We start from the raw sequence: 27,008 nt of genomic DNA on the forward strand, positions 1-27,008 counted from the left end.
CAATCCCCCTGAATTCACCCTACCTATCAGAGCCAGTGCAGCATCTCTCCACTGAGCGGCCAGCCCACAGAGCCCCTGGGGAAGGCCAGACGGCTCGAGTGAGTCCCGTGCGATGGTCCAGCCCAGGGCCCAGTGCTGCCGGTGTTGTGCCGAATTCTGACCCCCGCCCCATTATTACCCCCCTGTTTAGGATTAGGGGTGGGGTTAGGATTAGGCAACCATAGTGGCTTCAATGAGGGGGTTAATAATTTGTATATATATATTACTTCAAATGCATTCTTCTAAAACAAATAAATGAATAAAGTAAATATAATAAAACTATTCTTGTAATATAATAATTCACAGTAAGTTAAAATACACTTTATATATATATATATGTATATATATATATATATATATATATATATATATATATATATATACACACACACACACACATTTATTTGACGTGAAATCTGTATGTTTACATTTCTCTGTACAGAGCGACAAGACTGTGGTTAACATATTAAGAAGCAAAAAAAATTGATCAAATGTATTTTTGTGATAATATTTTATTAAAGCACACAAATAAAAATGAGTGGGCTTTGAAAACAACTGAAGTCACTTGGGTTTGTGTGACTCCAGGTAATGCCAGAGAGAGATTTATGGATATTGTGATTCTGTCTGCCTTATTGAAATGTTGAATATCAGGGTGACACTTTATAATAACTTTCATTAACAAACATTATATAATGCTCAACGGATCATTGGTTAATGTACATTCAAAGTCTTGAAACCATGATTCATCTGTTTTGATATTTAAATATTATGGAACTACTGATTTGTTAAGGAAGTCTTTTAAATTATGAGACTTATTTTAAAGCGAAACCAATATTAGTGTTGTTACAGCCATGAAATGGAAATATGGAGCTAATGACAAATGTTTTATCTCTACATTCCATCCCCCAATTTTAACAAAATATTGTGGTATATACAATGGTACTCTAAATACATAAGCATACAGTTGCTTTTTAAAACTTAAATAATTTTCAGTGCAAAATGCATGTTAAAAATAAATTTTAAGAAACAAAATAAAACCATAAGTGGATAACGAAATATTGTGATTTTTCTCCAATGCAACTTTGCACAGAGTCTGTAGCTGGACCAATTATTGCTTATTTATTTTCACCTTAAAATGAGATTGTAAAGCATTTGAACCCAAAGCTTTCTATTCACCCTGAGAAAATAAAAATTAAATATAATTCTGTGGCGCATCTGTACATCATCATTCAGTGAAATGTAGCTGACGATTTTAGATTCTTTTACATGAAGTGCTTTTTGTGCACACAAGTTTGAACAAAGTCTGCCAATTTAAAAAGAAAAAAAATGAAGCATTCTCATGCAAACGTTTTTTATCATTTATAAGTCACCTAATCTGAGTCAAATTCAACTCAAGGCAAACAGATGGGAAGCATGATTCCATTGCAGTGTTAAATACATTTAAAAATATTTACAATAAAAACTTCATCCTTGTTACACTAGGGAGAATTTCATACAGGTTGCAATATGACCATCGGCATCAGCAGTCACACACACCTCCGCTCTCTCAAGTGTAGTGTTACAGTCATTGCACTTTCACAACGTACAAAACATAATTCTCGACCTTTAAAAATACATTACAAAAAAATTACTGCATAACTTCTGTTTTTTTTTCTTTTCATCAATTTACATTATTAGCCTACAGTGGTGAATATTTTGGCAGAAGACATGGAGGATGCAGTCAAAATATACCACAGTACTTTGAGAGTTGTTACCTTACAGCGACTTAAAAAAAGGGCCAAAGCAAGAAGAATAATATAGTTTATAAGTTACGTTGTCAAAACCAGCCCAGTGTTTGGAGTTCATGTGAACGACTCTAGGAATGCTGGGACATTCCATTCACCAGACTTCTCAGCTGCTTCACCACCGTCTCGATCAATTTCTGCTTGTCACGGTCGTTCTTTCTGAACTGGGAGAAGATGTTGTTCTTTTTACTTGTGTCTTTCATCCTAGAAAAGCAATATGAGACGAAAATATAACAGTTTATAACAGCATTCGAGCTTATGATGAAGACGTGAACAGCAGAAAATAGCTCTTTATATATATATATATATATATATATATATATATATACACACACACACACACACACACACACACAGTAGTTAACATTTGTAGTGGATCAAAAAAGTTCATGTTCAAATGTTGACTACTGTCAATATATATATATACACACTCACCTAAAGGATTATTAGGAACACCATGCTAATACTGTGTTTGAACCCCTTTCGCCTTCAGAACTGCCTTAATTCTACGTGGCATTGATTCAACAAGGTGCTGAAAGCATTCTTTAGAAATGTTGGCCCATATTGATAGGATAGCATCTTGCAGTTGATGGAGATTTGTGGGATGCACATCCAGGGCACGAAGCTCCCGTTCCACCACATCCCAAAGATGCTCTATTGGGTTGAGATCTGGTGACTGTGGGGGCCATTTTAGTACAGTGAACTCATTGTCATGTTCAAGAAACCAATTTGAAATGATTCGAGCTTTGTGACATGGTGCATTATCCTGCTGGAAGTAGCCATCAGAGGATGGGTACATGGTGGTCATAAAGGGATGGACATGGTCAGAAACAATGCTCAGGTAGGCCGTGGCATTTAAACGATGCCCAATTGGCACTAAGGGGCCTAAAGTGTGCCAAGAAAACATCCCCCATTACACCATTACACCACCACCACCAGCCTGCACAGTGGTAACAAGGCATGATGGATCCATGTTCTCATTCTGTTTACGCCAAATTCTAACTCTACCATCTGAATGTCTCAACAGAAATCGAGACTCATCAGACCAGGCAACATTTTTCCAGTCTTCAACTGTCCAATTTTGGTGAGCTCGTGCAAATTGTAGCCTCTTTTTCCTATTTGTAGTGGAGATGAGTACCCGGTGGGGTCTTCTGCTGTTGTAGCCCATCCGCCTCAAGGTTGTGCGTGTTGTGGCTTCACAAATGCTTTGCTGCATACCTCGGTTGTAACGAGTGGTTATTTCAGTCAAAGTTGCTCTTCTATCAGCTTGAATCAGTCGGCCCATTCTCCTCTGACCTCTAGCATCAACAAGGCATTTTCGCCCACAGGACTGCCGCATACTGGATGTTTTTCCCTTTTCACACCATTCTTTGTAAACCCTAGAAATGGTTGTGTGTGAAAATCCCAGTAACTGAGCAGATTGTGAAATACTCAGACCGGCCCGTCTGGCACCAACAACCATGCCACGCTCAAAATTGCTTAAATCACCTTTCTTTCCCATTCTGACATTCAGTTTGGAGTTCAGGAGATTGTCTTGACCAGGACCACACCCCTAAATGCATTGAAGCAACTGCCATGTGATTGGTTGATTAGATAATTGCATTAATGAGAAATTGAACAGGTGTTCCTAATAATCCTTTAGGTGAGTGTGTATACACACACACACACACACACACACACACACACACACACACACACACACACACACACACACACACAGAGTATCTCACAAAATTGAGTACACCCCTCACATTTCAGCAAACATTGTAGTACATCTTCTGAAGGGACAAAACTATAGAAATGAAACTTGGATATATTTTAGAGTAGTCAGTGTGCTGCTTGTATAGCAGTATATATTTACTGTCCTCTGAAAATAACTCAACATACAGCCATTATTGTCAAAATAGCTGGCAACAAAAGTGAGTACACCCTAAGTGAACATGTCAAAACTGTTCCCAAAGAGTCAATATTTTGTGTGAGCACCATTGTTATCTAGCACTGCCTTAATCCTCCTGGGCATGGAGTTCACCAGAGCTGCACAGGTTGTTGCTGGGACCCTCTTCCACTCCTCCATAATGACATCACGGAGCTGCTGGATGTTAGACACATGGCACCTCTCCACCTTCCTCTTGAGGATGCTCCACAGGTGCTCAATAGGGTTCAGGTCTGGAGAAATACTTGGCCACTCCATCACCTTCACCTTCAGCTTCCTCAGCAAGGCAGTTGTCATCTTGGCGGTGTGTTTGGGGTCGTTATCATGCCGATTGGCCCAGTTTCTGAAGGGAGGGCATCATATTCTGCTTCAAAATGTCACAGTACATGTTGGAATCCATGTTTCCCTCAATGAAGCGCAGCTCCCCAAGACCAGCAGCACTCATGCAGCCCCAGACCATGATGCTACCACCACCATGCTTGACTGTAGGCAATACACAATTTTCTTGGTACTCCTCTCCAGCGTGTCGCCACACATGCTGGACACCATCTGAGCCAAACAAGTTTATCTTAGTCTCATCAGACCACAGGACATGGTTCCAGTAATTCATGGACAGGTTGTCTTCAGCAAACTGTTTGCGGGCTTTCTTGTGAGCCAGCTTCAGAAGAGGCTGAAGAGAAGGCTCACTTAGGGTGTACTAACTTTTGTTGCCAGCTATTTTGACAATAATGGCTGTATGCCGAGTTATTTTCAGAGGACAGTAAATATATACTGCTATACAAGCAGCACACTGACTACTCTAAAATATATCCAAGTTTCATTTCTATAGTGTTTTCCCTTGTGAAGATATACTCAAATGTTTGCTGAAATGTGAGGGGAGTACTCACTTACGTGAGATACTGTGTATATATATATATATATATATATATATATATATATATATATATACATACATACAGTCATATGTAAATGATAAAAAAATCCTGAGTAAATGCATGTTTTGTGATATATATGCTACATCAAATGCTGAATATTCAGAGTGGTTAGAATCATTAGTAATGATTTAGTTAAGATATAGTGATGCATGACTTATGTATCATGATATGTGATTTATTCATATTATATTATTATTCAGCCACTCTGTACAGTATGTATGCTGAAATGGGTGTGGGATGAATAAATGATGGTGAAATAAATGATTTTTATTCTAAGAATGATATTCATGCAGCATATCACATTACTATGGAGAGAGAGAGAAATCCATGTTGGATCTACGTACCCCCTGTTGACTCTGGCATTGGTTAGTAAAAAAGAAAGAAAGAAAGAAAGAAAGAAAGAAAGAAAGAAAGAGGACGAAGATTATATTTTAGATTGAAAGGACAAAGCAGAGCTCCATTGTTCAGATCACTCCATCTTTTGTTCACTGATGTATGAGGTTCTGTTCCAAAACTAGTGAGCTGCCAGCTGCCTTCTAAGGGTGTGTTCACACTAGGCATGTTTGGTTCTTTTAAAACAAACTCTGGTGTGATTGCTCTGTTAGTGCGGTTCATTTGAATAAATGTGAACGCTGCAATCCGGACCCTGGTGTGCAACAAATAAGTGGACCAAGACCCATCTTCTCAGTTCCAAACGATGCGGTTTGACTGAAATATGAACGCAACATGGACCAAAGACAGGACGTGATGTCACATGATGCGTCCCAAAAAGGATGAGCGCATTTAGTCCAGCAGTCCCATAGCAAAATATGCCATAAAAAACATTTTTCAATGTGCACAACCTTCACATCCCAGCATAAACACTCCTGATATCTTTTTTGGTTTGGATCAAAAGAACCAAGAGAAGTGAACTACAAGTGTGAACACACCCTATGGCAGCATGATAACCATAATGGTTAAGTACTCTGTGAAGCTCAATGGAGTTTGATTTTAGCATTTCTTCACTGAGCTGAAGGAAAGAGTAGAAAACAATACGTACTTCTCCAAAAGTGCAAGTGCAGTGGAGGGGTTAACCCGCAGGTACTTTGAGGTGGGTTGTCCGTAGTCTGCCAGGTACGTGGACCAATCCCACACCATAAACAGATCTAGAAGCTTCAACACAGGAAACAGATGTTCCATATAAGCAATGATTTAAAAAAAATCAACAACAGAGTCAAGAACAGAACTTAGTGTGAACCAATAGAATAGGTTGTAAAACAATACTGAAGATGAATAAATGTCATTTGCATTTGTTTTCATTAAGCATATTAATAATCATGGCTGTCACACATTATGACCAATGAATTTATAAAATTATTAATTATTTTATAGAGATTGCATTCAACCTTTAGAGAATTCAAGCCTGATCACAAGAAACTAACAATATTAGAAGTGCACTATATAAAAAAAAAACTTGCAAAAACAACAAATGTATAAAAAAGTAGCTTGAACTGAGTCTATTATTTTGTGTTTTCCGAATAAGAATACTCTAAACATTTTGCTAACAATTTTGCATGTACTTTTGTTTTGTTAAGTATTACATATTTGATACATCAGGTTTAGGATCATATAGTATAATAGGATGAGAATATTGAGTTCATATTTAAGGAAGAAAAGATCACCACTCAACTTTATTCAGAGGCCCAAACTGAGCAAAAATATGCAATTTGGTGCAGTTGCTGATATTTATATGGCAAAAAAAAGATAGCTATTCTGATAGCTTGTAATATAAATCAATGAAAACTTTCTAACCGTAAAGCAACTATTTACATAAAATATAAGTTGTCACTCTCCCAATAATGTCTAATTAAGATGATATTTATGATCAAGTTTTAATCGTGGGGGCAAAACATATAAAGCAATGCAATATAGTGATGATTGAGATATTGACAAATAAACGTTCCTAATTTATATGGCCCAATTTATCATACTTGATACTTACATTTTATTGTTAAAAAAAAAAAAAAAAAAAAAAAAATCTGTATGGATAATCAAGTTGATAAGTTGCTTCAGTCCAATAAGTGGTCATCTTGAAATATTACTAACAATATATAGTTATTGTTACATTTACTTTTATTTTTGATTTTACAGCAAAAAGTACAAATGTACGACAACCTGAAGTTTTTTTTTATTATACTAGGACTTTTACTTGCTAAAAAAGTTTTACGTTTTCAGTTGTGAAGTTTCCTAAATTGTTTTTAGTTAAGTCATCTTTTAATACAGTGCTTAAAAAAAGAGCCAGAAGTTGTCCAAAGAGAAGTGTGTGAGGTCATACACTAATGGTGGGGGTTAGTACTAGGGAACTTATTGGGGAGCTGGGAGCACTTTAAATGCAAAAGGAAGAGAAATCCCTCCGTGACCTCTAGATAACCCACAGAGGAGCTAATCCTGGCTCCACGGTGCTCTGGTCAGTGGGCTCCCTGCCACTTTGCAACTCGGATTCAAAGCAAGGCTCTGGACACATTGAACTTAATTTGCTGGAGAAGGGCCAGATCACTCACCTCTATGTATGCAAATCAATATCAATCAATGGGGGACAATTCCTGGATGGCTCGTTCATTATGGAGGGCTGGGAGAGGAGGGTTCAGGGGGCTAATAGCACTTCACACCTACTATGTGGTCCGTATTGAGGAGGTCTGTTTTTCGGATCGTTATTTAGTGCTGTTTGCTGCTCCTGCTGGGCTGTGACAATATTGCTGCTAAACACACTAAGACCCTGTGGAGCATAACGGGCAACAAGACTATCTGCTTGTAAGTGTCAATATATGCAGACCCTGGGCTGGGTGATATAGCTAAATCAATTGAACTTAAACTTTTTTGCAGACGCTTTTGTCCAAGGAGACTTATACGTCAATCAAGGTATACGTGATATGAGTTCATGCATTCCCTGGATATCAAACCAAGCTTGGACTTTTATGAATTAGATCTTGATTTTTTTTCAGCCTTTTGAGAGTATCCGATAAACAGTGGAATCCCAAAGTCTGGGACCACACTCAAAATCTGGGAAATCTGCAAAATCGAATTTAAAGCTTTAGGATTTAAAAATGGATATTAAAAAAATAAAACCAAAGAATCAAAAGCGAAATCAAATATTCTATACATTGCTTCTGTGTCCTTATTTAGCACCATTATAATCCCAGTAAAGTCTATTTCTTCAAAAGATCTCACCGCTACAGATTCACAAGCCCAACATGATCTGACACAGTTCACAGTGAGTGTGAGAAAAGTTCACTTCTGAATGTTTTAGTTGAAGATAATTAAGGGGGCATTTATTATTACAGCGATTTTGTAATGATTCAATGTTGTGTTTTGATTGCCAATTGTTGCAAAAAGTACCTAGTTACTGGAAAAGCTGGACTAATAGAACAACTGCTCTATTGTTACACTACTAAAAAAGAGCAGCGTCGCTACTTTTAGTTACTTATTCGTGACGCTGGTGAAAGTGAAGAACACTAGGCATGTTCAAAAATGTGCCTTAAGACATTTCAGTCTCTGTTAAGTGATGTGAACAAGTGAATTTTTTTTACCAGTATTAGCATAAGCATCTGCAGCCCTGCACAGTATCACCTTACAGACAACAAGGACTTAAGGAAACATGACAGAGTAAACACGAGTCTCCATTAGCCGCTGCGTGATTGGCAGGGACACTGTGACCTCTCTATTCGGTGTCGGCACATGCTCAAAGGAAAAAAACGTTAGCTACGCCACGCCAGCCTGCGATAAGAGCTCTAGGGCAGATCTGCGTCATATTGTGTGATGGGAAGGTTATCTACGCTGGGGGTTGGGGTGAATAGGTAAATCGCCAGCGCTCTGCTCTCCTTATCTCTGACCCCGTTTGAGCTCCGCTCCGTCCGAATTGGAGCCAGAGCTCACTGAGTGCACTTGAGAGAAGCTGTCAGCAAATCCTCCAAGAAACCAGGCGAGGATCAAAGCGGCGTCATGCTAATGGTAATCGAGAGGTCTTGGCGAGTGGCCGCAGTCGTGACACGCTGAAAGACGCCACTCCAACCAGAGCGTGGGATGCAGATAAAACCAGAGCAGCGTGTTTCTTCATTTCCCATGAACAGGTGGTATATGTGATTCACAGTGAGGTTTGAAACTGAAGGGCATTCTGAAAGGAGGTCTGTTTTTCGGCCCATTATATGAAACATCATATTCACTATGATTGTTTTCATAGCCTTCAATTTGCACATTGTTTGTAGGACAATGGTGGGCAGGATGTGAAATACATTTTTGTTAAATAAATACAGAAGATAAGGGTGTAACAATATGTCGTGTCACAATATATCACAATACAAAAATGCAACAATATGTATCGTGGATAGTGACAATCTGTGTTGGGTGTAGTTCACTCAAAATGAAAAATACTGTGTGAGAAAAAAATTCAAGTTTACAGAGTTTCAGAGTCAGTACTACATTAAAGGTATGGTTCGGAGTAAAATCAACCTAGGGTCCTTCGCACCATGACCTCGAGCCAAACACCCCCATTATTGAACATTGAACATTATTAAAGTTAGAGCTTATTTAGGGAAATCAGCCGGATGGCTTAGTGTAGGCGCTAATGGATCCTATGATGTATCGTATTTGTTCTACTGTATAAGTTTGGTACCATTCTGGGCATTATTAGTGGGGTCATTTACGAGATACATCATAGGATCCATTAGCGCCTGCACAGCCATTCGGCTGATATCGCTAAATAAACTCTAACTTTAATAATGTTCAATCAAGGGAAAAAAGGCTTCTGGGGGGGTGTTTGGCTGGAGGTCATGGTGTAAAGCACCCTAGGTTGAAATTACTCTGAACCATACCTTTAAAATACAATAATGTTCAATATAATGTATAATATTGCAATGGGGGAATATTTGTGGGTCCTGATAATGCCAAATGTCTTATGTTACCGGTAAAAAGTGGCCTACATTATTTAAAAAATATCCAGTCAGTGACAGTGCAAGCATATTCGTCTGAAATAATTCTGTATTTTCAGCTTCAGAATCATGAATTATTTTATTCTGGTGTCACTATTGTCCTGTGCATTGGGTTACCAGCACCAAGTCCAAGCCTATTCATTTCCACACCCAATGTAATACCAAATTTAACATTTTAATCAACAGTACATTTTTTGTTAACATTTTACCATATGTCTTGTAGTCTCGCAATAACATTGTATCGCGAGTTCAGTATCGTGATATGTATCGAATCGTGACATGAGTATATCGTTACACCCCTAAGAGAAGATAAAATCCAAATAGAAAATCATGGAAAATACCAAGATATATTGTATATCACCATACAGCGAAAAGATTTTTGGCCCATATCGCCCAGTCCTACATGGAGTAGGTCAGGATGTTCTTGACTGCTGTGCGTGTGATTTGAAGACACTGGCCTTTAGCTTTCAGAAGCCGTATAACGCCAAAAGAGGTATTAGAAATCAGAGGGGATTTTCCAATTAGTAAAGCCACACCCTAATAATGCTTCCTTCTATGACATAGCTTTGTAGAAGAAACCTTGACATGACCTCGGTTTACACCTTAAGCACCTCAGGCCCAGATTAAAAGTTCAAACTCCAAGCACCACACAAAAACAGGAGCAAACGGTGAAAAAGCATAATGAACCCCACTGCGACTAAGTGATTTCCCCTCCTGAAGGTAAGAGTGTTCAGGTTGGGATAATCCATTAGTGCCTGTTAATGCTGTACATTCTCCACCCTTCCCCTCAGCTCCACTCAAAAGGACTGTTGATCAAGAATAGTCATGTCTGCAGAGAGGTCTGTACCTGTCGGAGGTCAATGAAGGCCAACTGCAGCGTGTCGCCCTGGAATCCTGGCACGGGCTCTGAACTGGCAAACACTGCAAATGGAATACGAAAATAGTTCATATTAATATGGGTTATTTAAACAGTTGGAGCACATCATGTAAATACATCAAATCAAACTCTTGAACAATGTTTACAAAGCATTATTATTTCTCTAAAATGTTAACCATATGGCTAAAGAAAGCCAACATACTGATCTACTATTTAAACGTCTTCTAGTTGTTATTACTTCTGAGACTACATTTTCTAACATTAACCACCAAACTCAGGTAAAACCTTCAGACTGAGCTTGTTTTTAGATTTGTGTTGCTGTATCTATTTGTAACTGATCAGACTTCAGGTTTTCCAATTGAAGATTGGATTGATTTCCGATTGAATGATGATCAATTTTTGGAAAACCATTGATGGATAGATGGATGGACGGATGGACAGATGGATGGATGGAAACTTTGATGTTGGTTCAAAAAGATAGTTAGTCAGTCAGTTAGATTTGATCAACTGGTTTTGGAAAACCATAATTCTTCAATATTAGTTAGTTGGTTTATTTGTTATCTTTGATCATCTGTTTTTGGAAAACCATGGGTGATCAAAAACAGATGATCAAAGATAAAAAACGAACTAACCAACCAACCAACCAACCAACCAACTAACTAACATTACATATACAAATATGGTTTACCAATTGATCAAAACTAACTGACTGACTAACTATCTTTTTGAACCAACATCAAAGTTTGTTTAAAGGCTTTACTATCTAGTTTTTTTATGCAACTAAAATTATATTAGAAAAAAGACAACCGAGCAAAACTAGCACAACTATGTTGAAGATCCCTCAATTATTCAGATTAGACGAGAACTTCTGCAAGAATCTCTGACCACTGAATGCTGGATCAACAATCAAATTATGAGATGAACAGTTCAGACAGTGATCGACACAGGTACACAGCTAGCATAGATCATTTCCTCAGAAGTTTTTATGGTAACATATAAACAGACCCACTATGAGCACTGAGATTAATCAAGTAAATCATTGTATGTTCATATGCACTTGAGCTTCAGTAAGTTTTTGCATAGTTGAGCTGCAGTCTTCACCTGTCTATCCAAGTATACATGATGCAAAACTGTGCAAAATCATGCTCAAGAGGACCCAGGTTTGAGTCTGATTTAGGTCATATCTCAAAACTCAAGTCACCTCTCTGTTCCTCTACTTTCCTGTCAACTATCCACTGAGTCACTATACTGTATAGTAAAATAAATAAAAAAATCAAACAAATCAGACTGTACACTCACAACATGGGAAAAGTATTTCTGTAGGTGCATCTTAACTCTTGTGCTTTGACTAGTGTAAGATGAACTGCCGCTAATGGGACGAACACCATTCAGACCTTGGAGAAGGGTCAGGCGATCCCTGGCGTACCTGTGCAGTTGAACCCTCACAAACTCTACTTCACCCTGAGACATCTGTGACCCGAGGCCACAGGTACGAGCACGCACACACCGCCTTTTCACTTCAGCTGACAGTGATGTAGCGTGACTGAAACCTTAAATGGTCGAAGAGCAGAAGATGCGATGCTAGAACCAAAGAGCTGTCTACATATTAACATTATTGATGAACACTTTGCTCTGACATCTCTATTGTGCCGTTTAGAACTAAAGGCTTATGTGCTTCCCCAGGGAGATATTTAAGAGATGAAACCTCAACAAGATCAGGTTCTGCATTTCACAAAAAATTTTAGAATACCATAGAGACTTTGGACTTGGGACAGTGTCATTTTAAGGTCAACCCCACTAGAGGTCGAGTGTACTCAAAATGGACTCAAAAATTGTAATATTTGTAGTATACATCTGAATGTACGTTACAAAATAACCTATGGTCTTATTCTCACCAAGGCTGCATTTACTGAATCAAAAAACGGAAATATTGACAATTTTTTTTTTAAATTTAAAATAAACGTTTTCTATTTTGCTACATTTTACATTTACAATAAATAAAAATCTCACACACCACTCGAACTTGCAGAATCATCAACTGGTTTCCATCAACATTAGCGAAACGTCGTGTGTTAGTGATTCAGCAAGTTCAAGTGGTGTGCGAGATTTTTTTAATTTTTTGGTTTACGTTGTACATTTAATCGACGCACCCGCTACAGGTTTGGGTGTGCAAGGTATTATACATTTTTACATTATATTTTACAATGTAATTTATTCCTGTGATGCAAAGCTCAATTTTCAGCATCAATACTCCAGTCTTCAGTGTCACATTATCCTTCAGAAATCATTCTAATATGATTTGCTGCTCAAGAAACTTCTTGAAAAACAAGACATTTCTTATTATCAGTGTTGAAATGTAACATCTTAATGTCACTTTAAAAACATTTAATGCGTCCTAGCTGAGTTAAAGTATTAATTTCTTTCAGAAAACATCTCATTTTGTGTTCCACAGACTCCAGTTTTGTCATATGGCTTTGAAACAGCATTAAGATGTAAATTATTTTTCTTTTTGGGTGAACTATTCCTAATATGAGTGGGTATTGCATGAAAATGCAGCAAAAGAATGAATGTTGACTAAGTGACTAATGTTGCACTAAATGGTTCCATATCAGTTCGTATCAGAACAGGTGTGGATTTCTAAGAGAAGGTGGAGTGTGGGTAATCAGGAATGTCTCTTGAAAGTTTATAACTAAGATAACTGCTTCTCAGAACAGTTGATAATATCAATTATAGCTGCTGCATGAGTGCATCTACCGCCATGCTGCGCTTCACAGAGCAAGAAACCGACATGCCTGCCTGTAAATGTATAAGCCATTAATAACTCATAACTCTGCTTTGAAAATGGTTTCTGGTGAAGCACAAACTTTCAATTTCAGAATGGACACATTTTGTAGGGGGGCTGTATAATTAATTAATGAATTACAGCAGAGGGGAAGATATATTCAATACGGCTTCAGACGACTGAAAATTGAATATGGAGATATTTTATGGTTATTTTATAGTGTACAAGGGCTGGGAATGACAAGAGGGTAAATAACTTAATTATTGGGCTAACTGTTGAAATGACGTTGCGCTGGCATTGTAAATATGCAATTATTAACTACTCACGTTCGCACTGTATGACGTCCAGGTTGAACTGCTGAATGGCTCCCATGCTGATCTGTTTGAGCTCAGTATCCAGCAGCATCTGCATCAGCGATGTGGCCAGGTGTTTACAGGCAGACATGCACGCCGTCTGCGCCACCTTACCCTGAGGAGCCGCACACAAACACACCAACAAACCGTTACTACAGGTGTCCTCTTCTACACACGGCAACAGTGTTGGGATCAATGTCTTAATGAATTCATAGTATGAACTTGAAACGGTCTCTGAATAGCTGTTTCACCCTTCTTCTTAAGCATTCTTCTTTTTCTTAGACTACTGTTCAGAAGTTTGTGGTCGGTAAGATTTTTTATGTTTTTGAAAATAGTCTCTTATGCTGACCACGGCTGGATATTTTTATCAAAAATGCACTAAAAACAGTAATGTTGTCAAATAACTGTTTTCTGTTTGAATATATCAAAGCAGCACAGCTGTTTTTCAACATTGATAATAAGAAGAAATGTTTCTAGAGAATGATTTTTGAAGGATCAGCTTCAGAATAGTTTTTTTAGTTTAGTCTTTGCCATCACATGAATAAAACTCAGCTTTGCCATCACAGGAATAAATTACATTTTAAAATAAATCCAGATAGAAAACAGTTATTTTTAATTATTAAACACATTTTACAATATTGCTGTTTTAACTGTATTAATAAATAAATAAATAAATTAATTAATAAATTAATTAATTAATGAGAACCTTGCTGATCATAAGACTTCTTACAAAAAACATTAATAAATTATTATTCTAGATTTGTAGTGTGTGTGTGTGTGTGTGTGTGTGTGTGTGTGTGTGTATGTATATATATATATATATATATATATATATATATATATATATATATATATATATATGTATATGTATATATGTATATGTATATGTATATGTATATGTATGTATATGTATGTATGTATGCATGTATGTATGTGTATATATATATATATATATATATATATTAGACTGCTCATTTCCATATAATGAAAGTGAATGGGGAATGGGTCTGTCAAGAACTAAAAAGACAAAAAATATGATTATGATTATGAAAAATATGAAATATGATATGAATATGTCCATATGATTCATACTCTGTTTCAAGTCTTATGTCAAAATATAGCTTTGTATGATGAACAGATTTAAGCCCTTAACCTTTATACATTTATGTTGTTTTTTGTGTCACATAAAACTTGGCGGCTCTAGTCACCATTCTCTTTCTTTGAATTTTTAAAAGATCGGCCTGGATATTGTGAAAAATTTCACCTTTTGTGTTCCACTAAGGACAGACAATCATCTGGGTTTGGAACAATATTTTGGTGAGTAAATACTGACAGAAAAGGTGAACTATTTTTGGGTGAATGTATGAAAGTAAGCATAGCGATAAGTGTATGTTGATTCATTTCCAAATATATACCATAATATCCTTAAACAAACTAAAATCAGTGGACGTAATGGCACAACAGATGAGAGATGACACAGGCCTTCCAAAATCTCAATTTTCAATTCAGAAACGCACACAAAAACACACAGTAACAAGTCTCATATCTGAAGCAGTCGCTCATGCAAGCCGACGCGGCTAATAATCAGCAGGGTTGAAAAGAGGAAAGAGGTGAAAGACCAGTAAAACTCGGCAATAACAGACGTCAAACACTCAAACACACGTAAAACTCATGCAACAGCTGCTCCACCAGTACATGCTGACAACTAGCAAAGAAATGAATAAACAATTCCATTTGGTTATTCTACACAAAGCAAAAAACGCAAACAAAACTCTCCGCAAAAAACAAGCCTGTCAATATCATGTTATCACATGTTAATATCCATTAGACACATCACAGATCGCTATAAACAAGACTAAATATGTATTATTTTGTGTGAAAGCAACATACAAAAATTTAGCACCACATTGAACAACCAATCCCATTAAAAAACATTTGCATAATTAAAAAACAAAAAGCTCAAAACTTCAGAATGCTCCAAGCCTCAAAAATCCATGTACATTCCTCTTTATTTCCAGAGATTTATATAAACAATGAAAATCGAGGCTATAAAAGCAGGCCCTATAAAACATAACATTTCACCCTTGAAAAGTTCATTTTTGACAAACAAAAAAACATTGTGTCCTAACCAGAATGACATAATGCCAGAACATACTTTATGTTTAATATATAGTTTTGTGAAGCAGGGTTAATATAGATAACTAAAAACCATACCATGATTTCAAAATATAAACACTATAAAAGTATCTCAATAATACTAGAATAACACTGTTGTGAAGTGGACCTTTGGACCAATGAGATATAACTGTGGTTGGGACCAATCACAACACCAGATATAAAAACCAAGCGATCAACACAATATCTTGTCATTTGTCGCATCCCATTGTGTTCGAAAAATGCGAATGGTTTTATTTAAGCATGAGCTGAACAGCTATCTTGTTTTAAAAGCCCTTTATGCTGTGCTCACATCTCTTTCAACCACAAATGCAATCGTTAACGGCCTATATTTATACTAAGATTGCTTATATTAGTGAATTAGAGTGAATTAAGTTAGCTGCGCTAACATACAGATAATGTAACATCTAAGTATACTTGTTAAAGGTAATGACATACAGCTGTCCTGATAGTGTAGTAGGTTATAATGTTTCATTATGCAGTATTAATAAAGCAGCATTCTGATTTGAGACACACTCATTGTTGAGAATATCATCTTAAAGGGACAGATCAGACAAAAGTAAAATAGAGTGCGAAACACAATAGAAGATATTTAGAAAACTGTGCTTTTGTCCATACAATGAAAGTCAATGAGGTACAGTGTTGTTCGGGACCCCATTCACATTCATTTTATGGGGAAAATGATATTCTAAATATTTTCCTTTGCGTTCCGAAGAAAGAAAGTAAGTCAGGTTTGGAAGAGCATGAGGCTGAGAAAATGGTGACAGAATTTTTGGGTGAACTGTCTCTTTAAATACTGGTACTAGTGAATCTCAAGTAAGAATGTCATGTGTGTACTGCAGATACTGGTATCAGCTTCAGACAATCATGGGCAGCAGATCAGGGGTAGCATGCCAAATGATCTGGTTAACATTCTGCATTACACGTGAAAAGGGAAGCAAAACAAGGTTGGCAGCAAGTCCACAGAGCTGACATGAACATGCAGTTTTAATGTCTTTTTTTTTTGTTGCTTTTGAATAATTGTATTTTTTCTGTTCCTCCTCTACAGTTCGAAGAGGGTCTACTTACCGACATTGCAGCATGATCATTGTTGTTATTCTGAGCGGAAACCCCAAGAAAATAAAACACGGACAGGGAAAGAAAGTATAGCGATAATAAATGGACAGACAAAGGAAAATCAGAAATACCAAGCATGCCTGGCAGAAAATAAATCAAAGGATACATTCACTTACAGGAAATATGTTACATTGTTGAGAAACCAAAGCATAACCAACTTAAACTGGAGGTTAAAGCAATTTGTTTAAGAGGACAGTGCAGCTGAAGAGAAACGCAAGCAAGCTGTATCGTTCTGTTTTAATGGATGAGTTGGGAGTTATCTGTGCTGATTATGTGAAGGAATATACAGAGATTAGACTGGTTTTGGGAATGGATGTCTTTTTGAATATTATATTTGTGTAATGACACCTATAACACCAAACACGACATTCCTGTGCGCTTATGTTAAGATTTACACCTAATCAAACAGTGGAAACTAGAAAATGTGTCATTCTGGAGGGCTACTAGAACATCTGCCAAGTTATGACCATCTAAAAAGCTAAAAATGCAACATTGTTTGACGCCACACATGCAATAACACACATTACATGAACCCACAGGTGGAGAATGATCACAGAACAATGATGAGACTGCGTGTGAATAGGGTGACGTGGAACTCACCGGAAGGTGCGTGAAGACCTGGAAGGTGCTGCGCAGGAAGTTGATGAGGTCCATGAGGTATCCGCTGGCCCTGCCGTCAGACTCCGACATGCCCCATTCGTAATCAGCAAGCTGAATGAACTCATCGATCTTCTGATTGAGTTTAGTGTATATCTCTCCTTCAGCTGCGTGTCTGGCATCCTAAAAATAAGAAACCATGCATTTAACTTCATCCAGATGTGTACAAACACTGGCACGACCAATTGAATTCTAGAATGCTTTTAAACAGTATTGAAAGATTCATTTTGCAACCAATACATGTCTGCTTTTTTGTTTAAAGGGGTGGTATAATGCCCTTTTCACAAGATGCAAAATAAGTCTTTGATGTCCCCAGTGTGTATGTGAAGTTTTAGCTCAAAATACCCCCCAGATATTTTTATATAGCATGTTAAAATTGTCACTTTTTGAGGGGGAGCAAAAATGCACCGTTTATGTGTCTGTCCCTTTAAATGCAAATGAGCTGCTGCTCCCAGCACAGAGGGTGGAGCTACAACAGCTCCTTCTTAGCAGCGTTGATTACCTCACACAGGCATGCACTGAAAATCTCAAAAACCTTTAGCCTTTTATGTTCAAACCAGAGTCAGACAAAGATGGAGAGACTTAAGAAGTGACAACATGTAGACAACATTTCTGAATGGTTAGTTGATGAATTTATGTAGCTTATGTGCAGTTATCTTCTAGTCATTGATTAGCTTATTCTGTCTTGATCATCTATAAATCGTGCTTCGGGGGCGGGGTTTATGTAAATTTTAGGGTTTGTGATGTCACTAGCATGGGAAGAATCTTGTGTAGTCCCTACCAGCCGTTTGTTGTAGTCCTTAAAAAGCAATTTCTTTAAAAGCAAATATCTCCCTTTGCTTTGAACTTTGAGCATTGTAACTTTGCAGATGTTGTTTATGCTCAAACAGCAACATTACACACTAACTAAAGTTAGAAAAGTGAAATCATAATCAACCACCCCTTTAACTTTTCATGCTACAATCAAACATATTGGTTTCACTTTATTTGGATGGTCCATTTAACACATTCTGTTGACTATAAGTAACGTTGCACCTACGTGTCTACTAACTCTCATTAGAGTGTTAGTAGAGTATTAGTAGACTGGTAGGGTTAGGGTTAGAATAAGTTGAAATGTAGATGCAAAGTTACTTATGGTCAGTAGAATGTCTGTTGGGGAGCATCACAATAAAGATTTTGCAGAGTTAGTTGACATGTAGTTACAAAGTTACTTATAGTCAGTGGAATGTTCAAAAGGGTCCATCAAAATAAAGCGTTACCAACATATTTTGCACGCATATCAAATGGTACACATTGTGTGGATCTTTAATGGTAAAAAAAAAATTCTAATGCAACTCCAAGATGTACAACAACAAAATGTGGAAAAGGGGGGTGAATACTTATGCAACACATTAACTTAAGCAATGCCAACATGCTGCTGCGTGCTCAATGACTCAAAAAGAGGTCACCTGATAACACCTCCGTTTAAATACATTTAACACACTGGCATCAAAACAAGCTCTTTATGAAGTTCATGAAGCCCGAGGCGGCTCCTGTCCCATGCTGTCAATGACAGCTTTACTTTGAGCGCACTGCTCCAGACGGCTGATCTCTGATCAGAGTGTGCCCATGGCGGTAATACGAGTGAGTGAAATGTGTAATTAAAGAACATGTCTGTGAATGACTTTACCTTGAAGGTGGAAAGCCCGTAGAGTCTTGTGGTGTGAACCGTTTCCGGGGAAACATTGGTGATGTTTGTGATAAAATCCTCCAGGTATTTACACGCGTGCTCTAAGTGAGTGGTGTTGATGATAATTTGAACTAGCTGCAAAACACAACAGAAAAGAAGGCGTAAGTTATTTTCACACTGGGCTTTGCATAGAGAAAATAAGTCATTGCATCAACACTACCTCCGTTAATCCTATGTGCGGCTTTTTGATGAGGTTTTGTAAGCAGCTGCTCAACGTCCTCGTCAGCAGCAGATTGGTGGATTTACGGAGCATGTCGTCAATCTCGGTTGAGCTGAAACACAAGTTATCCAAGAAATATGTTCAATCATTGCACTCTTAGTCCATAGTTTTGGCAAGCTTTCTATCCACCTTATTCCTGATGAGCCTACAGTGTTTTGAATTATGAGTGGCACTTTCGTTTTGGGGAACTTCCATTCATAAAGCTGATCCGTTCTACAAATAAAGCTGATCCGTCAGTTTGACTGAATGAGCCGTCAATTCTCCATGTTTTATTTTCAGACATCATGAGTCTTTTATTGTTCAGAATAACGTAACACTTGGTATTTTAACGTGACATGTTATAACAAGAATATCTTTGGCAAGTCGCTGTATTCTTTTCATCATGATTATTTTCTTTTTTCCCTTTGCATTCCATTGTAATAGTATGAAAAAGGACAACATAGTGCACATTTGTGGTCTGTTCTCCCGATTTAATATACGATATATCCCCCATTAATAATTCACTGGAATGCACAAAGAATCTCTCATTATTCTCCTCAAATCCTCACGTCTCTTTCCAGTTTTGTTTTCACAGGTAAATACAATTTATTATCTGTCAAAATGACAAAAATCACTTTGAAATAGTATCACGCAATGCTGAAGTTAATGAACATTTTGATTAAGTAAGCAACTTATGTTACATAATACAGTATTTATTACTAAAGTGATATTTAACCTGTCCGTTATTTCATTGGAAATAATCACGCTTTTGGGGTTATTTATGGTCTGTTGAAAGTACCTTGTTAATGCTTTTACACTTTTAAATGTCCTTTTAATGTTCAATGGTTTAAGGGGGAGTAGAATAATGTCATCAGTGTACCAGATATAAAAAAAGTATTGTTGCGTTCATAGAGCGAGCCTTTTCACGGATTGTTTGCTGCTTAACGGAAGTTACACCCATAATTCACGCAAAACGTCATGGGGCGTAGGAATAAGGTGGATACAGGATACTTTTTTAAATGATGTCTTGTTCTATAATTGGGGGTACATTCTCTCTCTCTCTCTCTCTCTCTCTCTCTCTCTCTCTCTCTCTCTCTCTCTCTCTCTCTCTCTCTCTCTCTCTCTCTCTCTCTCTCTCTCTCTCTCTCTCTCTCTCTCTCTCTTTCTCTCTCTATATACAGTGAGGAAAATAAGTATTTGAACACCCGGCTATTTTGCAAGTTCTCCCACTTGGAAATCATGGAGGGGTCTGAAATTGTCATCGTAGGTGCATGTCCACTGTGAGAGACATAATCTAAAAACAAAAATCCAGAAATCACAATATATGATTTTTTAACTATTTATTTGTATGATACAGCTGCAAATAAGTATTTGAACACCTGTCTATCAGCTAGAATTCTGACCCTCAAAGACCTGTTAGTCTGCCTTTAAAATGTCCACCTCCACACATTTATTATCCTAAATTAGATGCACCTGTTTGAGGTCGTTAGCTGCATAAAGACACCTGTCCACCCCATACAATCAGTAAGAATCCAACTACTAACATGGCCAAGACCAAAGAGCTGTCCAAAGACACTAGAGACAAAATTGTACACCTCCACAAGGCTGGAAAGGGCTACGGGGAAATTGCCAAGCAGCTTGGTGAAAAAAGGTCCACTGTTGGAGCAATCATTAGAAAATGGAAGAAGCTAAACATGACTGTCAATCTCCCTTGGACTGGGGCTCCATGCAAGATCTCACCTCGTGGGGTCTCAATGATCCTAAGAAAGGTGAGAAATCAGCCCAGAACTACACGGGAGGAGCTGGTCAATGACCTGAAAAAAGCTGGGACCACCGTTTCCAAGGTTACTGTTGGTAATACACTAAGACGTCATGGTTTGAAATCATGCATGGCACGGAAGGTTCCCCTGCTTAAACCAGCACATGTCAAGGCCCGTCTTAATTTTGCCAATGACCATTTGGATGATCCAGAGGAGTCATGGGAGAAAGTCATGTGGTCAGATGAGACCAAAATAGAACTTTTTGGTCATAATTCCACTAAACGTGTTTGGAGGAAGAAGAATGATGAGTACCATCCCAAGAACACCATCCCTACTGTGAAGCATGGGGGTGGTAGCATCATGCTTGGGGGGTGTTTTTCTGCACATGGGACAGGGCGACTGCACTGTATTAAGGAGAGGATGACCGGGGCCATGTATTGCGAGATTTTGGGGAACAACCTCCTTCCCTCAGTTAGAGCACTGAAGATGGGTCGAGGCTGGGTCTTCCAACATGACAATGACCCGAAGCACACAGCCAGGATATCCAAGGAGTGGCTCTGTAAGAAGCATATCAAGGTTCTGGCGTGGCCTAGCCAGTCTCCAGACCTAAACCCAATAGAGAATCTTTGGAGGGAGCTCAAGCTCCGTGTTTCTCAGCGACAGCCCAGAAACCTGACTGATCTAGAGAAGATCTGTGTGGAGGAGTGGGCCAAAATCCCTCCAGCAGTGTGTGCAAACCTGGTGAAAAACTACAGGAAACGTTTGACCTCTGTAATTGCAAACAAAGGCTACTGTACCAAATATTAACATTGATTTTCTCAGGTGTTCAAATACTTATTTGCAGCTGTATCATACAAATAAATAGTTAAAAAATCATACATTGTGATTTCTGGATTTTTTTTTTTTTAGATTATGTCTCTCACAGTGGACATGCACCTACGATGACAATTTCAGACCCCTCCATGATTTCCAAGTGGGAGAACTTGCAAAATAGCAGGGTGTTCAAATACTTATTTTCCTCACTGTATATATATATATACCACAGGACAAAATACACTGCGTGGTCGTAAAGGTTAGTATTGGCCGACGTGTATTGTCTTTGAGAACTGTCCTTATGAAGAAAATACATAAGTTTGACAGATCTATAAAATTGAAACATCTCGATTTTAAATTGAAAGGGATCAGTATGTGTAGGAGGAACATAAGACCTTTGTTCAGCAATTGCTCCTCATCAGTACCTAAAGGGATGGTGGATAAGTTAAACACTAGACTTCGGTCTTGTACATCCTTTTCCTTCTCATGGGTCGAGTGTCCACTTTTTCTTCCCCTTCTGAGGAATATTGGCCTATAATCGTGTGCGGATCTTTTTTCTGATGAGTTCCTTTTGGATCTACGCACCGCAAGAAGATATTACTCATCAGTTTGGGACTAATGTTTGGTGCTATGCCTTTCCACTCCCTTGACTTATGAATTTGCACATGGTTTGTCTTAAAGCATATTAAAAGCACCACATAGACATATAAACAACAATAAAAATTTGGAAAAAAATTTGCGAAATATTTTCTCAATGTAAAGAAAATTAAATTTAAACTTAATAAAAAAAATTGATTTTAGAAAAAAATGTAATATAGATAATGTAGACTAACTTTTTTTATTCACTATTTTAAACTTGAGACACTGCAAAAACTGTAATTTAGGGGACATCAAGGCGATTTCTAGCAAACTGATATTAATATTTCTGTGAGATAATATGCTTTCCCTTAATTGATAAATTCGATTTTTATGAAGACAATTGTTAAAAATATTATCAAATGATCATCAATGGACATGAAAATGTACCATAAATTGTAGAATGACTATTATTTCAATTTATTACAGCTCTCTAGAATAAATTGTTCAGTTGCTGCATTCTGTTGTCGAATAATTTTGTATAATGACAATAAATTGAATGTTTTACCAGGCCACTGATTTCCTACATAACTGTGCTAGTTTTTAAATCAACCACAACACTTACACTCTTTCTTCCGACCTAATGAAATCGTTTATATTTCATTTATTTATTTATTTGGTAAGTAGACAAGGAATATGGCTTGGCAATGGTACTTCAGCAAGAGAGAGTAAAATAAAAAAATATTGTTTTAAAAACAACTGAGAAATGTAAAAGAAAAATTATTTGCATGGCTACTTTGAGTTAGTTACTGCCCAAAATGACTTTCTTCTATGGAAAGCAAAATATATATTTTTTTTTTTTTGAACATTGGACCCCTTTCACTTTCATTGCATGGCCAAAAAATGTTTGTTCTTTTTTTGTTCTACAGAAGAAATCTCTTTAACCAAGCAGAGTATGCTTGCCGTCTGCACCCATCAGTGTTGACCGGGTCCACAACTAGCCCTACTGCTGCCCAGAACGCTTGTAAGGTGTGAGTGTTTACAGGACACTGCTGGTTGGTGTTGATTTTACAGTTGGGAACTGTGTCTCAGTGTGAGGTGTTGATTAGGAGGAGTGATCAGGTGGCAAACGCTCCATGAAGAGGTGCAGAGGTCGCTCATTATCGCTTGCTTAACAAAGAAACCATTAGAGAGGAGTGTGAAATCGGCAGTCGTTTGCATTGATTAGCGGAGGGAAAAAGACTGTGTTAGATCAATCCATAAGTGTTCTGACAGCCTCGTGTGGGTCTCCTCACACTCTTCTCACTGCTCAAAGCAAAAGAAGTTTCATCCGTTGGATCAAAGTCTGTGGAAATGCCTAGTGCAAATACTGGTCAAAATATTGGCCATGTCGAAGCACTGGTCAACCACTAAAGACCCCGATATTTAGTACTTTACATGAAATTGAAGAACAAATTGGTGTGACATAATTATGAACAAAATCAGGCCAAACTAAGTTTGTTTCTGGAGTTCGAAACAGAACAGCTTGCCAAAGCACACATTCCAGAAGTTACTCCAGCAAGTAAACACCTTCTAACTACCATTGGTCGGTGGCGATTATGTAATAGGTAGGTGTGGCTCTGAGTCTCCGCCTTTCTTGATGCGAAAGCCTTCTCGGGTTAATTTCTTCTGTTCAGTCCGTCGAGGTCAGATGAGAGTAAAAACATGAACACACCGGAGAGCTGCTTTATAAAATGAAGTTGTAATTCTCATTGAAAGAGACACTAGCTATGTTTCCATCCACCTATTTTATGTGCATTTTGGGATATTGCGTAAAAAACTGCTGGATGGAAATGGCAAAATGCACATAAATAAAAAAAATGCGCATAAAAAAACATATGTGTTCAACTGAGTCGGATAAACTTTTTATCCGATAAGAAAACATGCTCATAAACTACGATTGAAACACATTTACCGAATAAATTCCTTGATGCGCATCAAAAAATGTAATGCGACTTTAAGATGTGACGGCTTAGCTGGACTAACCAGCGGAGCGATCTCGTTGCACAGAATCTGAAATGCTCTTTTGGTTGTTCTGAAATGCCTGAGAAAAGTCTGTCGTCAAAGTGGTTCGGTATAGCTCCCTTCCAGAACTGTCTTACACGACTGTTACCAAACTGTTACGGAGTTCACGACTCCGCTGACGTGCGAGAAGCTAAGGATTCTGTGTCAAAACTGAAATGCAAGACTTCCTCTGTGTCGAAATCCTTAGACATGTTTGCGAAGATTGTTTTGTTTACAGTGTGCGTCTCCCTCAGACTGTAAACGAAGCTCGGGCGCACCAGATAACACGTCAGCAGCGTCTTTTACGTCAGCAGCGTCACTGCGGAGTCGTGAACGCGGATTGACAACAGACCCGGAAGAGAATACAATGCTGAATAAAGTCGTAGTTTTTGTTATTTTTGGACCAAAATGTATTTTCAATGCTTCAAAAAATTCTAACTAACCCACTGATGCCACATGGACTACTTTGATGATGACTTTATTACCTTTCTGGACATGGACAGTATACCGTACATACATTTTCAATGGAGGGACAGAAAGCTCTCGGACTAAATCTAAAATATCTTAAACTGTGTTCCGAAGATGAACGGAGGTCTTACGGGCTTGGAACGACATGAGGGTGAGTCATTAATGACATCATTTTCATTTTTGGGTGAACTAACCCTTTAAATTTGCAACTTTGGATGGAAACATCGCTACTGACAGTTTTATCATGTTTAATAACGTAAAGCTGCTTGCTTTAAAACAATCTATTGCATAAAGTGCTACATTAATAAAAGTGACTTGACTGGATTGCGAAATTGCAGAGCTTGTAAAGACATATCCATGTCGATATGATCAGATGCTTTCTGAACTGCTGTTTTCTCACCACTGTCATTTTGTTGTGTGTTTATTTTGATATTGAGAGGAAAGTGTGCATATTGTGTTGAGTCGGGATGTTTGCTAACTGTATACCACTGCAAACGTATTTCAAACTTCCTTTTACCCCCTAAACAAAGAACAAAAAGAACTACACCGTGAGTGGACCTTAAAGGAATAGTTCACTTCAAAATGAAAATTGTGTCATCATTTACTCACCCTCAAGTTGTTTCAAACCTGTATGAATTACTTTCTTCTGCTGAACACAAAAGAAGATATTTGAAGAATGTTGGTAACCAGACAGTTGATGGACAAAATAATAGGAATAAAATACTACGGAAGTCAATGGGGTCCATCAACTGTTTGGTTAATGACATTCTTCAAAATATCTTCTTTTGTGTTCAGCAGAAGAAAGAAATGAATACAGGTTTGGAACAATTTGAGGGTGAGTAAATGATGACAGTATTTTCATTTTTAAGTGAACTATTCCTTTAATCTTTGCTGCTGAGCAACAGGGCTACTCGCATGGAAGGGATGGTGGGAGGTAAAATCCACCGGCTATGTGCACTTCTAACCCTCTGGGAAAGAATTTGAGGTGCCAGTGACAAGCACAACACAGACCCCTCACAACAGCCAGCCGAATGCCACAGAGCTTAAAGAGAACAAATATTGTCAGAAGTGATGGCTGGAGGTGGAAGGGAGGGTGGTGGTTTTAAAGACAGTCGAGACCCGTAAATAAGGGCTTCCCATGAAGACTTCCCTCTGCAAGCCCATACTGACAAGAGATGAGTGAAGGACTGAATGACTGAAACTCTGCTGCTAAGTGTTTTCTATTGGGATGTTTGGCTAACAAGAGCAACTCTGCATCCAAAGCAGAATTTCCATCAGTATCTTCATTTCAAGCATGATGGGATGGAATGGGACTGAAAAGTGTTGAATGTCTGCTGATGAAGATTGTGGAGTCTGCTCACCTGCGATGGAGTGACTCTGAGAACTTCAAGCTGGCGTAAATAAACTCCTTTACTTGAGAGTAGATTTGAGGCACTGACTGGGACATGGGCAGCTTCTTTGGAAATTGTTGCTGTTTAATGAAGAAAAAAAAAATACATTTGTGCTTTTCACCACTCATCACTTTTGGTAAATATATTCGTTCTGAGACTATTCTGACACTATACAAGGCTCTAATTACTTCAATTAATTGGCCAAAATGGCATTTTTGAGTGTTTGACATACCTTTTCTATCTCTGCATCATGGAAGGGGAAGCGACTGACCACAGCCTTATACTCTTCTTCATTCTCCACTGGAATGGGGCTGTAGTTGTCCTGCTCAAAAATATCCCTGTTTCAGCACAGGAAACACAGATGTCATTGCATAACACAACCACATTGATTCACTAACATCAAAAACAATGCAG

General features: G+C 37.9%; 1 protein-coding gene across 5 annotated transcripts in view; it reads right to left on the bottom strand.

The window, feature by feature from the left end:
• Positions 1 to 539: 539 nt before the first annotated feature.
• The window catches only part of exoc6 (exocyst complex component 6), a 54,940-nt gene continuing 28,471 nt past the window's right edge, over positions 540 to 27,008 (bottom strand). The window contains exons 14-24 of one of the 5 annotated variants that reach the window (XM_079851848.1): positions 26,827 to 26,932; positions 26,565 to 26,674; positions 19,505 to 19,616; positions 19,285 to 19,419; positions 17,559 to 17,738; positions 16,911 to 16,940; positions 13,641 to 13,782; positions 10,503 to 10,576; positions 5,731 to 5,843; positions 5,036 to 5,047; positions 547 to 2,027 (exon numbers count right to left, since the gene is read on the bottom strand). In XM_079851848.1, the coding sequence (XP_079707974.1) occupies positions 1,895 to 2,027; positions 5,036 to 5,047; positions 5,731 to 5,843; positions 10,503 to 10,576; positions 13,641 to 13,782; positions 16,911 to 16,940; positions 17,559 to 17,738; positions 19,285 to 19,419; positions 19,505 to 19,616; positions 26,565 to 26,674; positions 26,827 to 26,932 (1,147 nt within the window). In that variant the 3' untranslated portion in view covers positions 547 to 1,894. Of the gene's footprint in view, positions 2,028 to 5,035; positions 5,048 to 5,726; positions 5,844 to 10,502; positions 10,577 to 13,640; positions 13,783 to 16,910; positions 16,941 to 17,558; positions 17,739 to 19,284; positions 19,420 to 19,504; positions 19,617 to 26,564; positions 26,675 to 26,826; positions 26,933 to 27,008 lie in introns of all 5 variants that reach the window. The other 4 variants (XM_079851850.1, XM_079851849.1, XM_079851851.1 and 1 more) reach the window with 4 other exon arrangements.

Source organism: Squalius cephalus (assembly GCF_949319135.1).
Source record: "Squalius cephalus genome assembly, chromosome: 19".
Classification (NCBI taxonomy): domain Eukaryota; kingdom Metazoa; phylum Chordata; class Actinopteri; order Cypriniformes; family Leuciscidae; genus Squalius; species Squalius cephalus.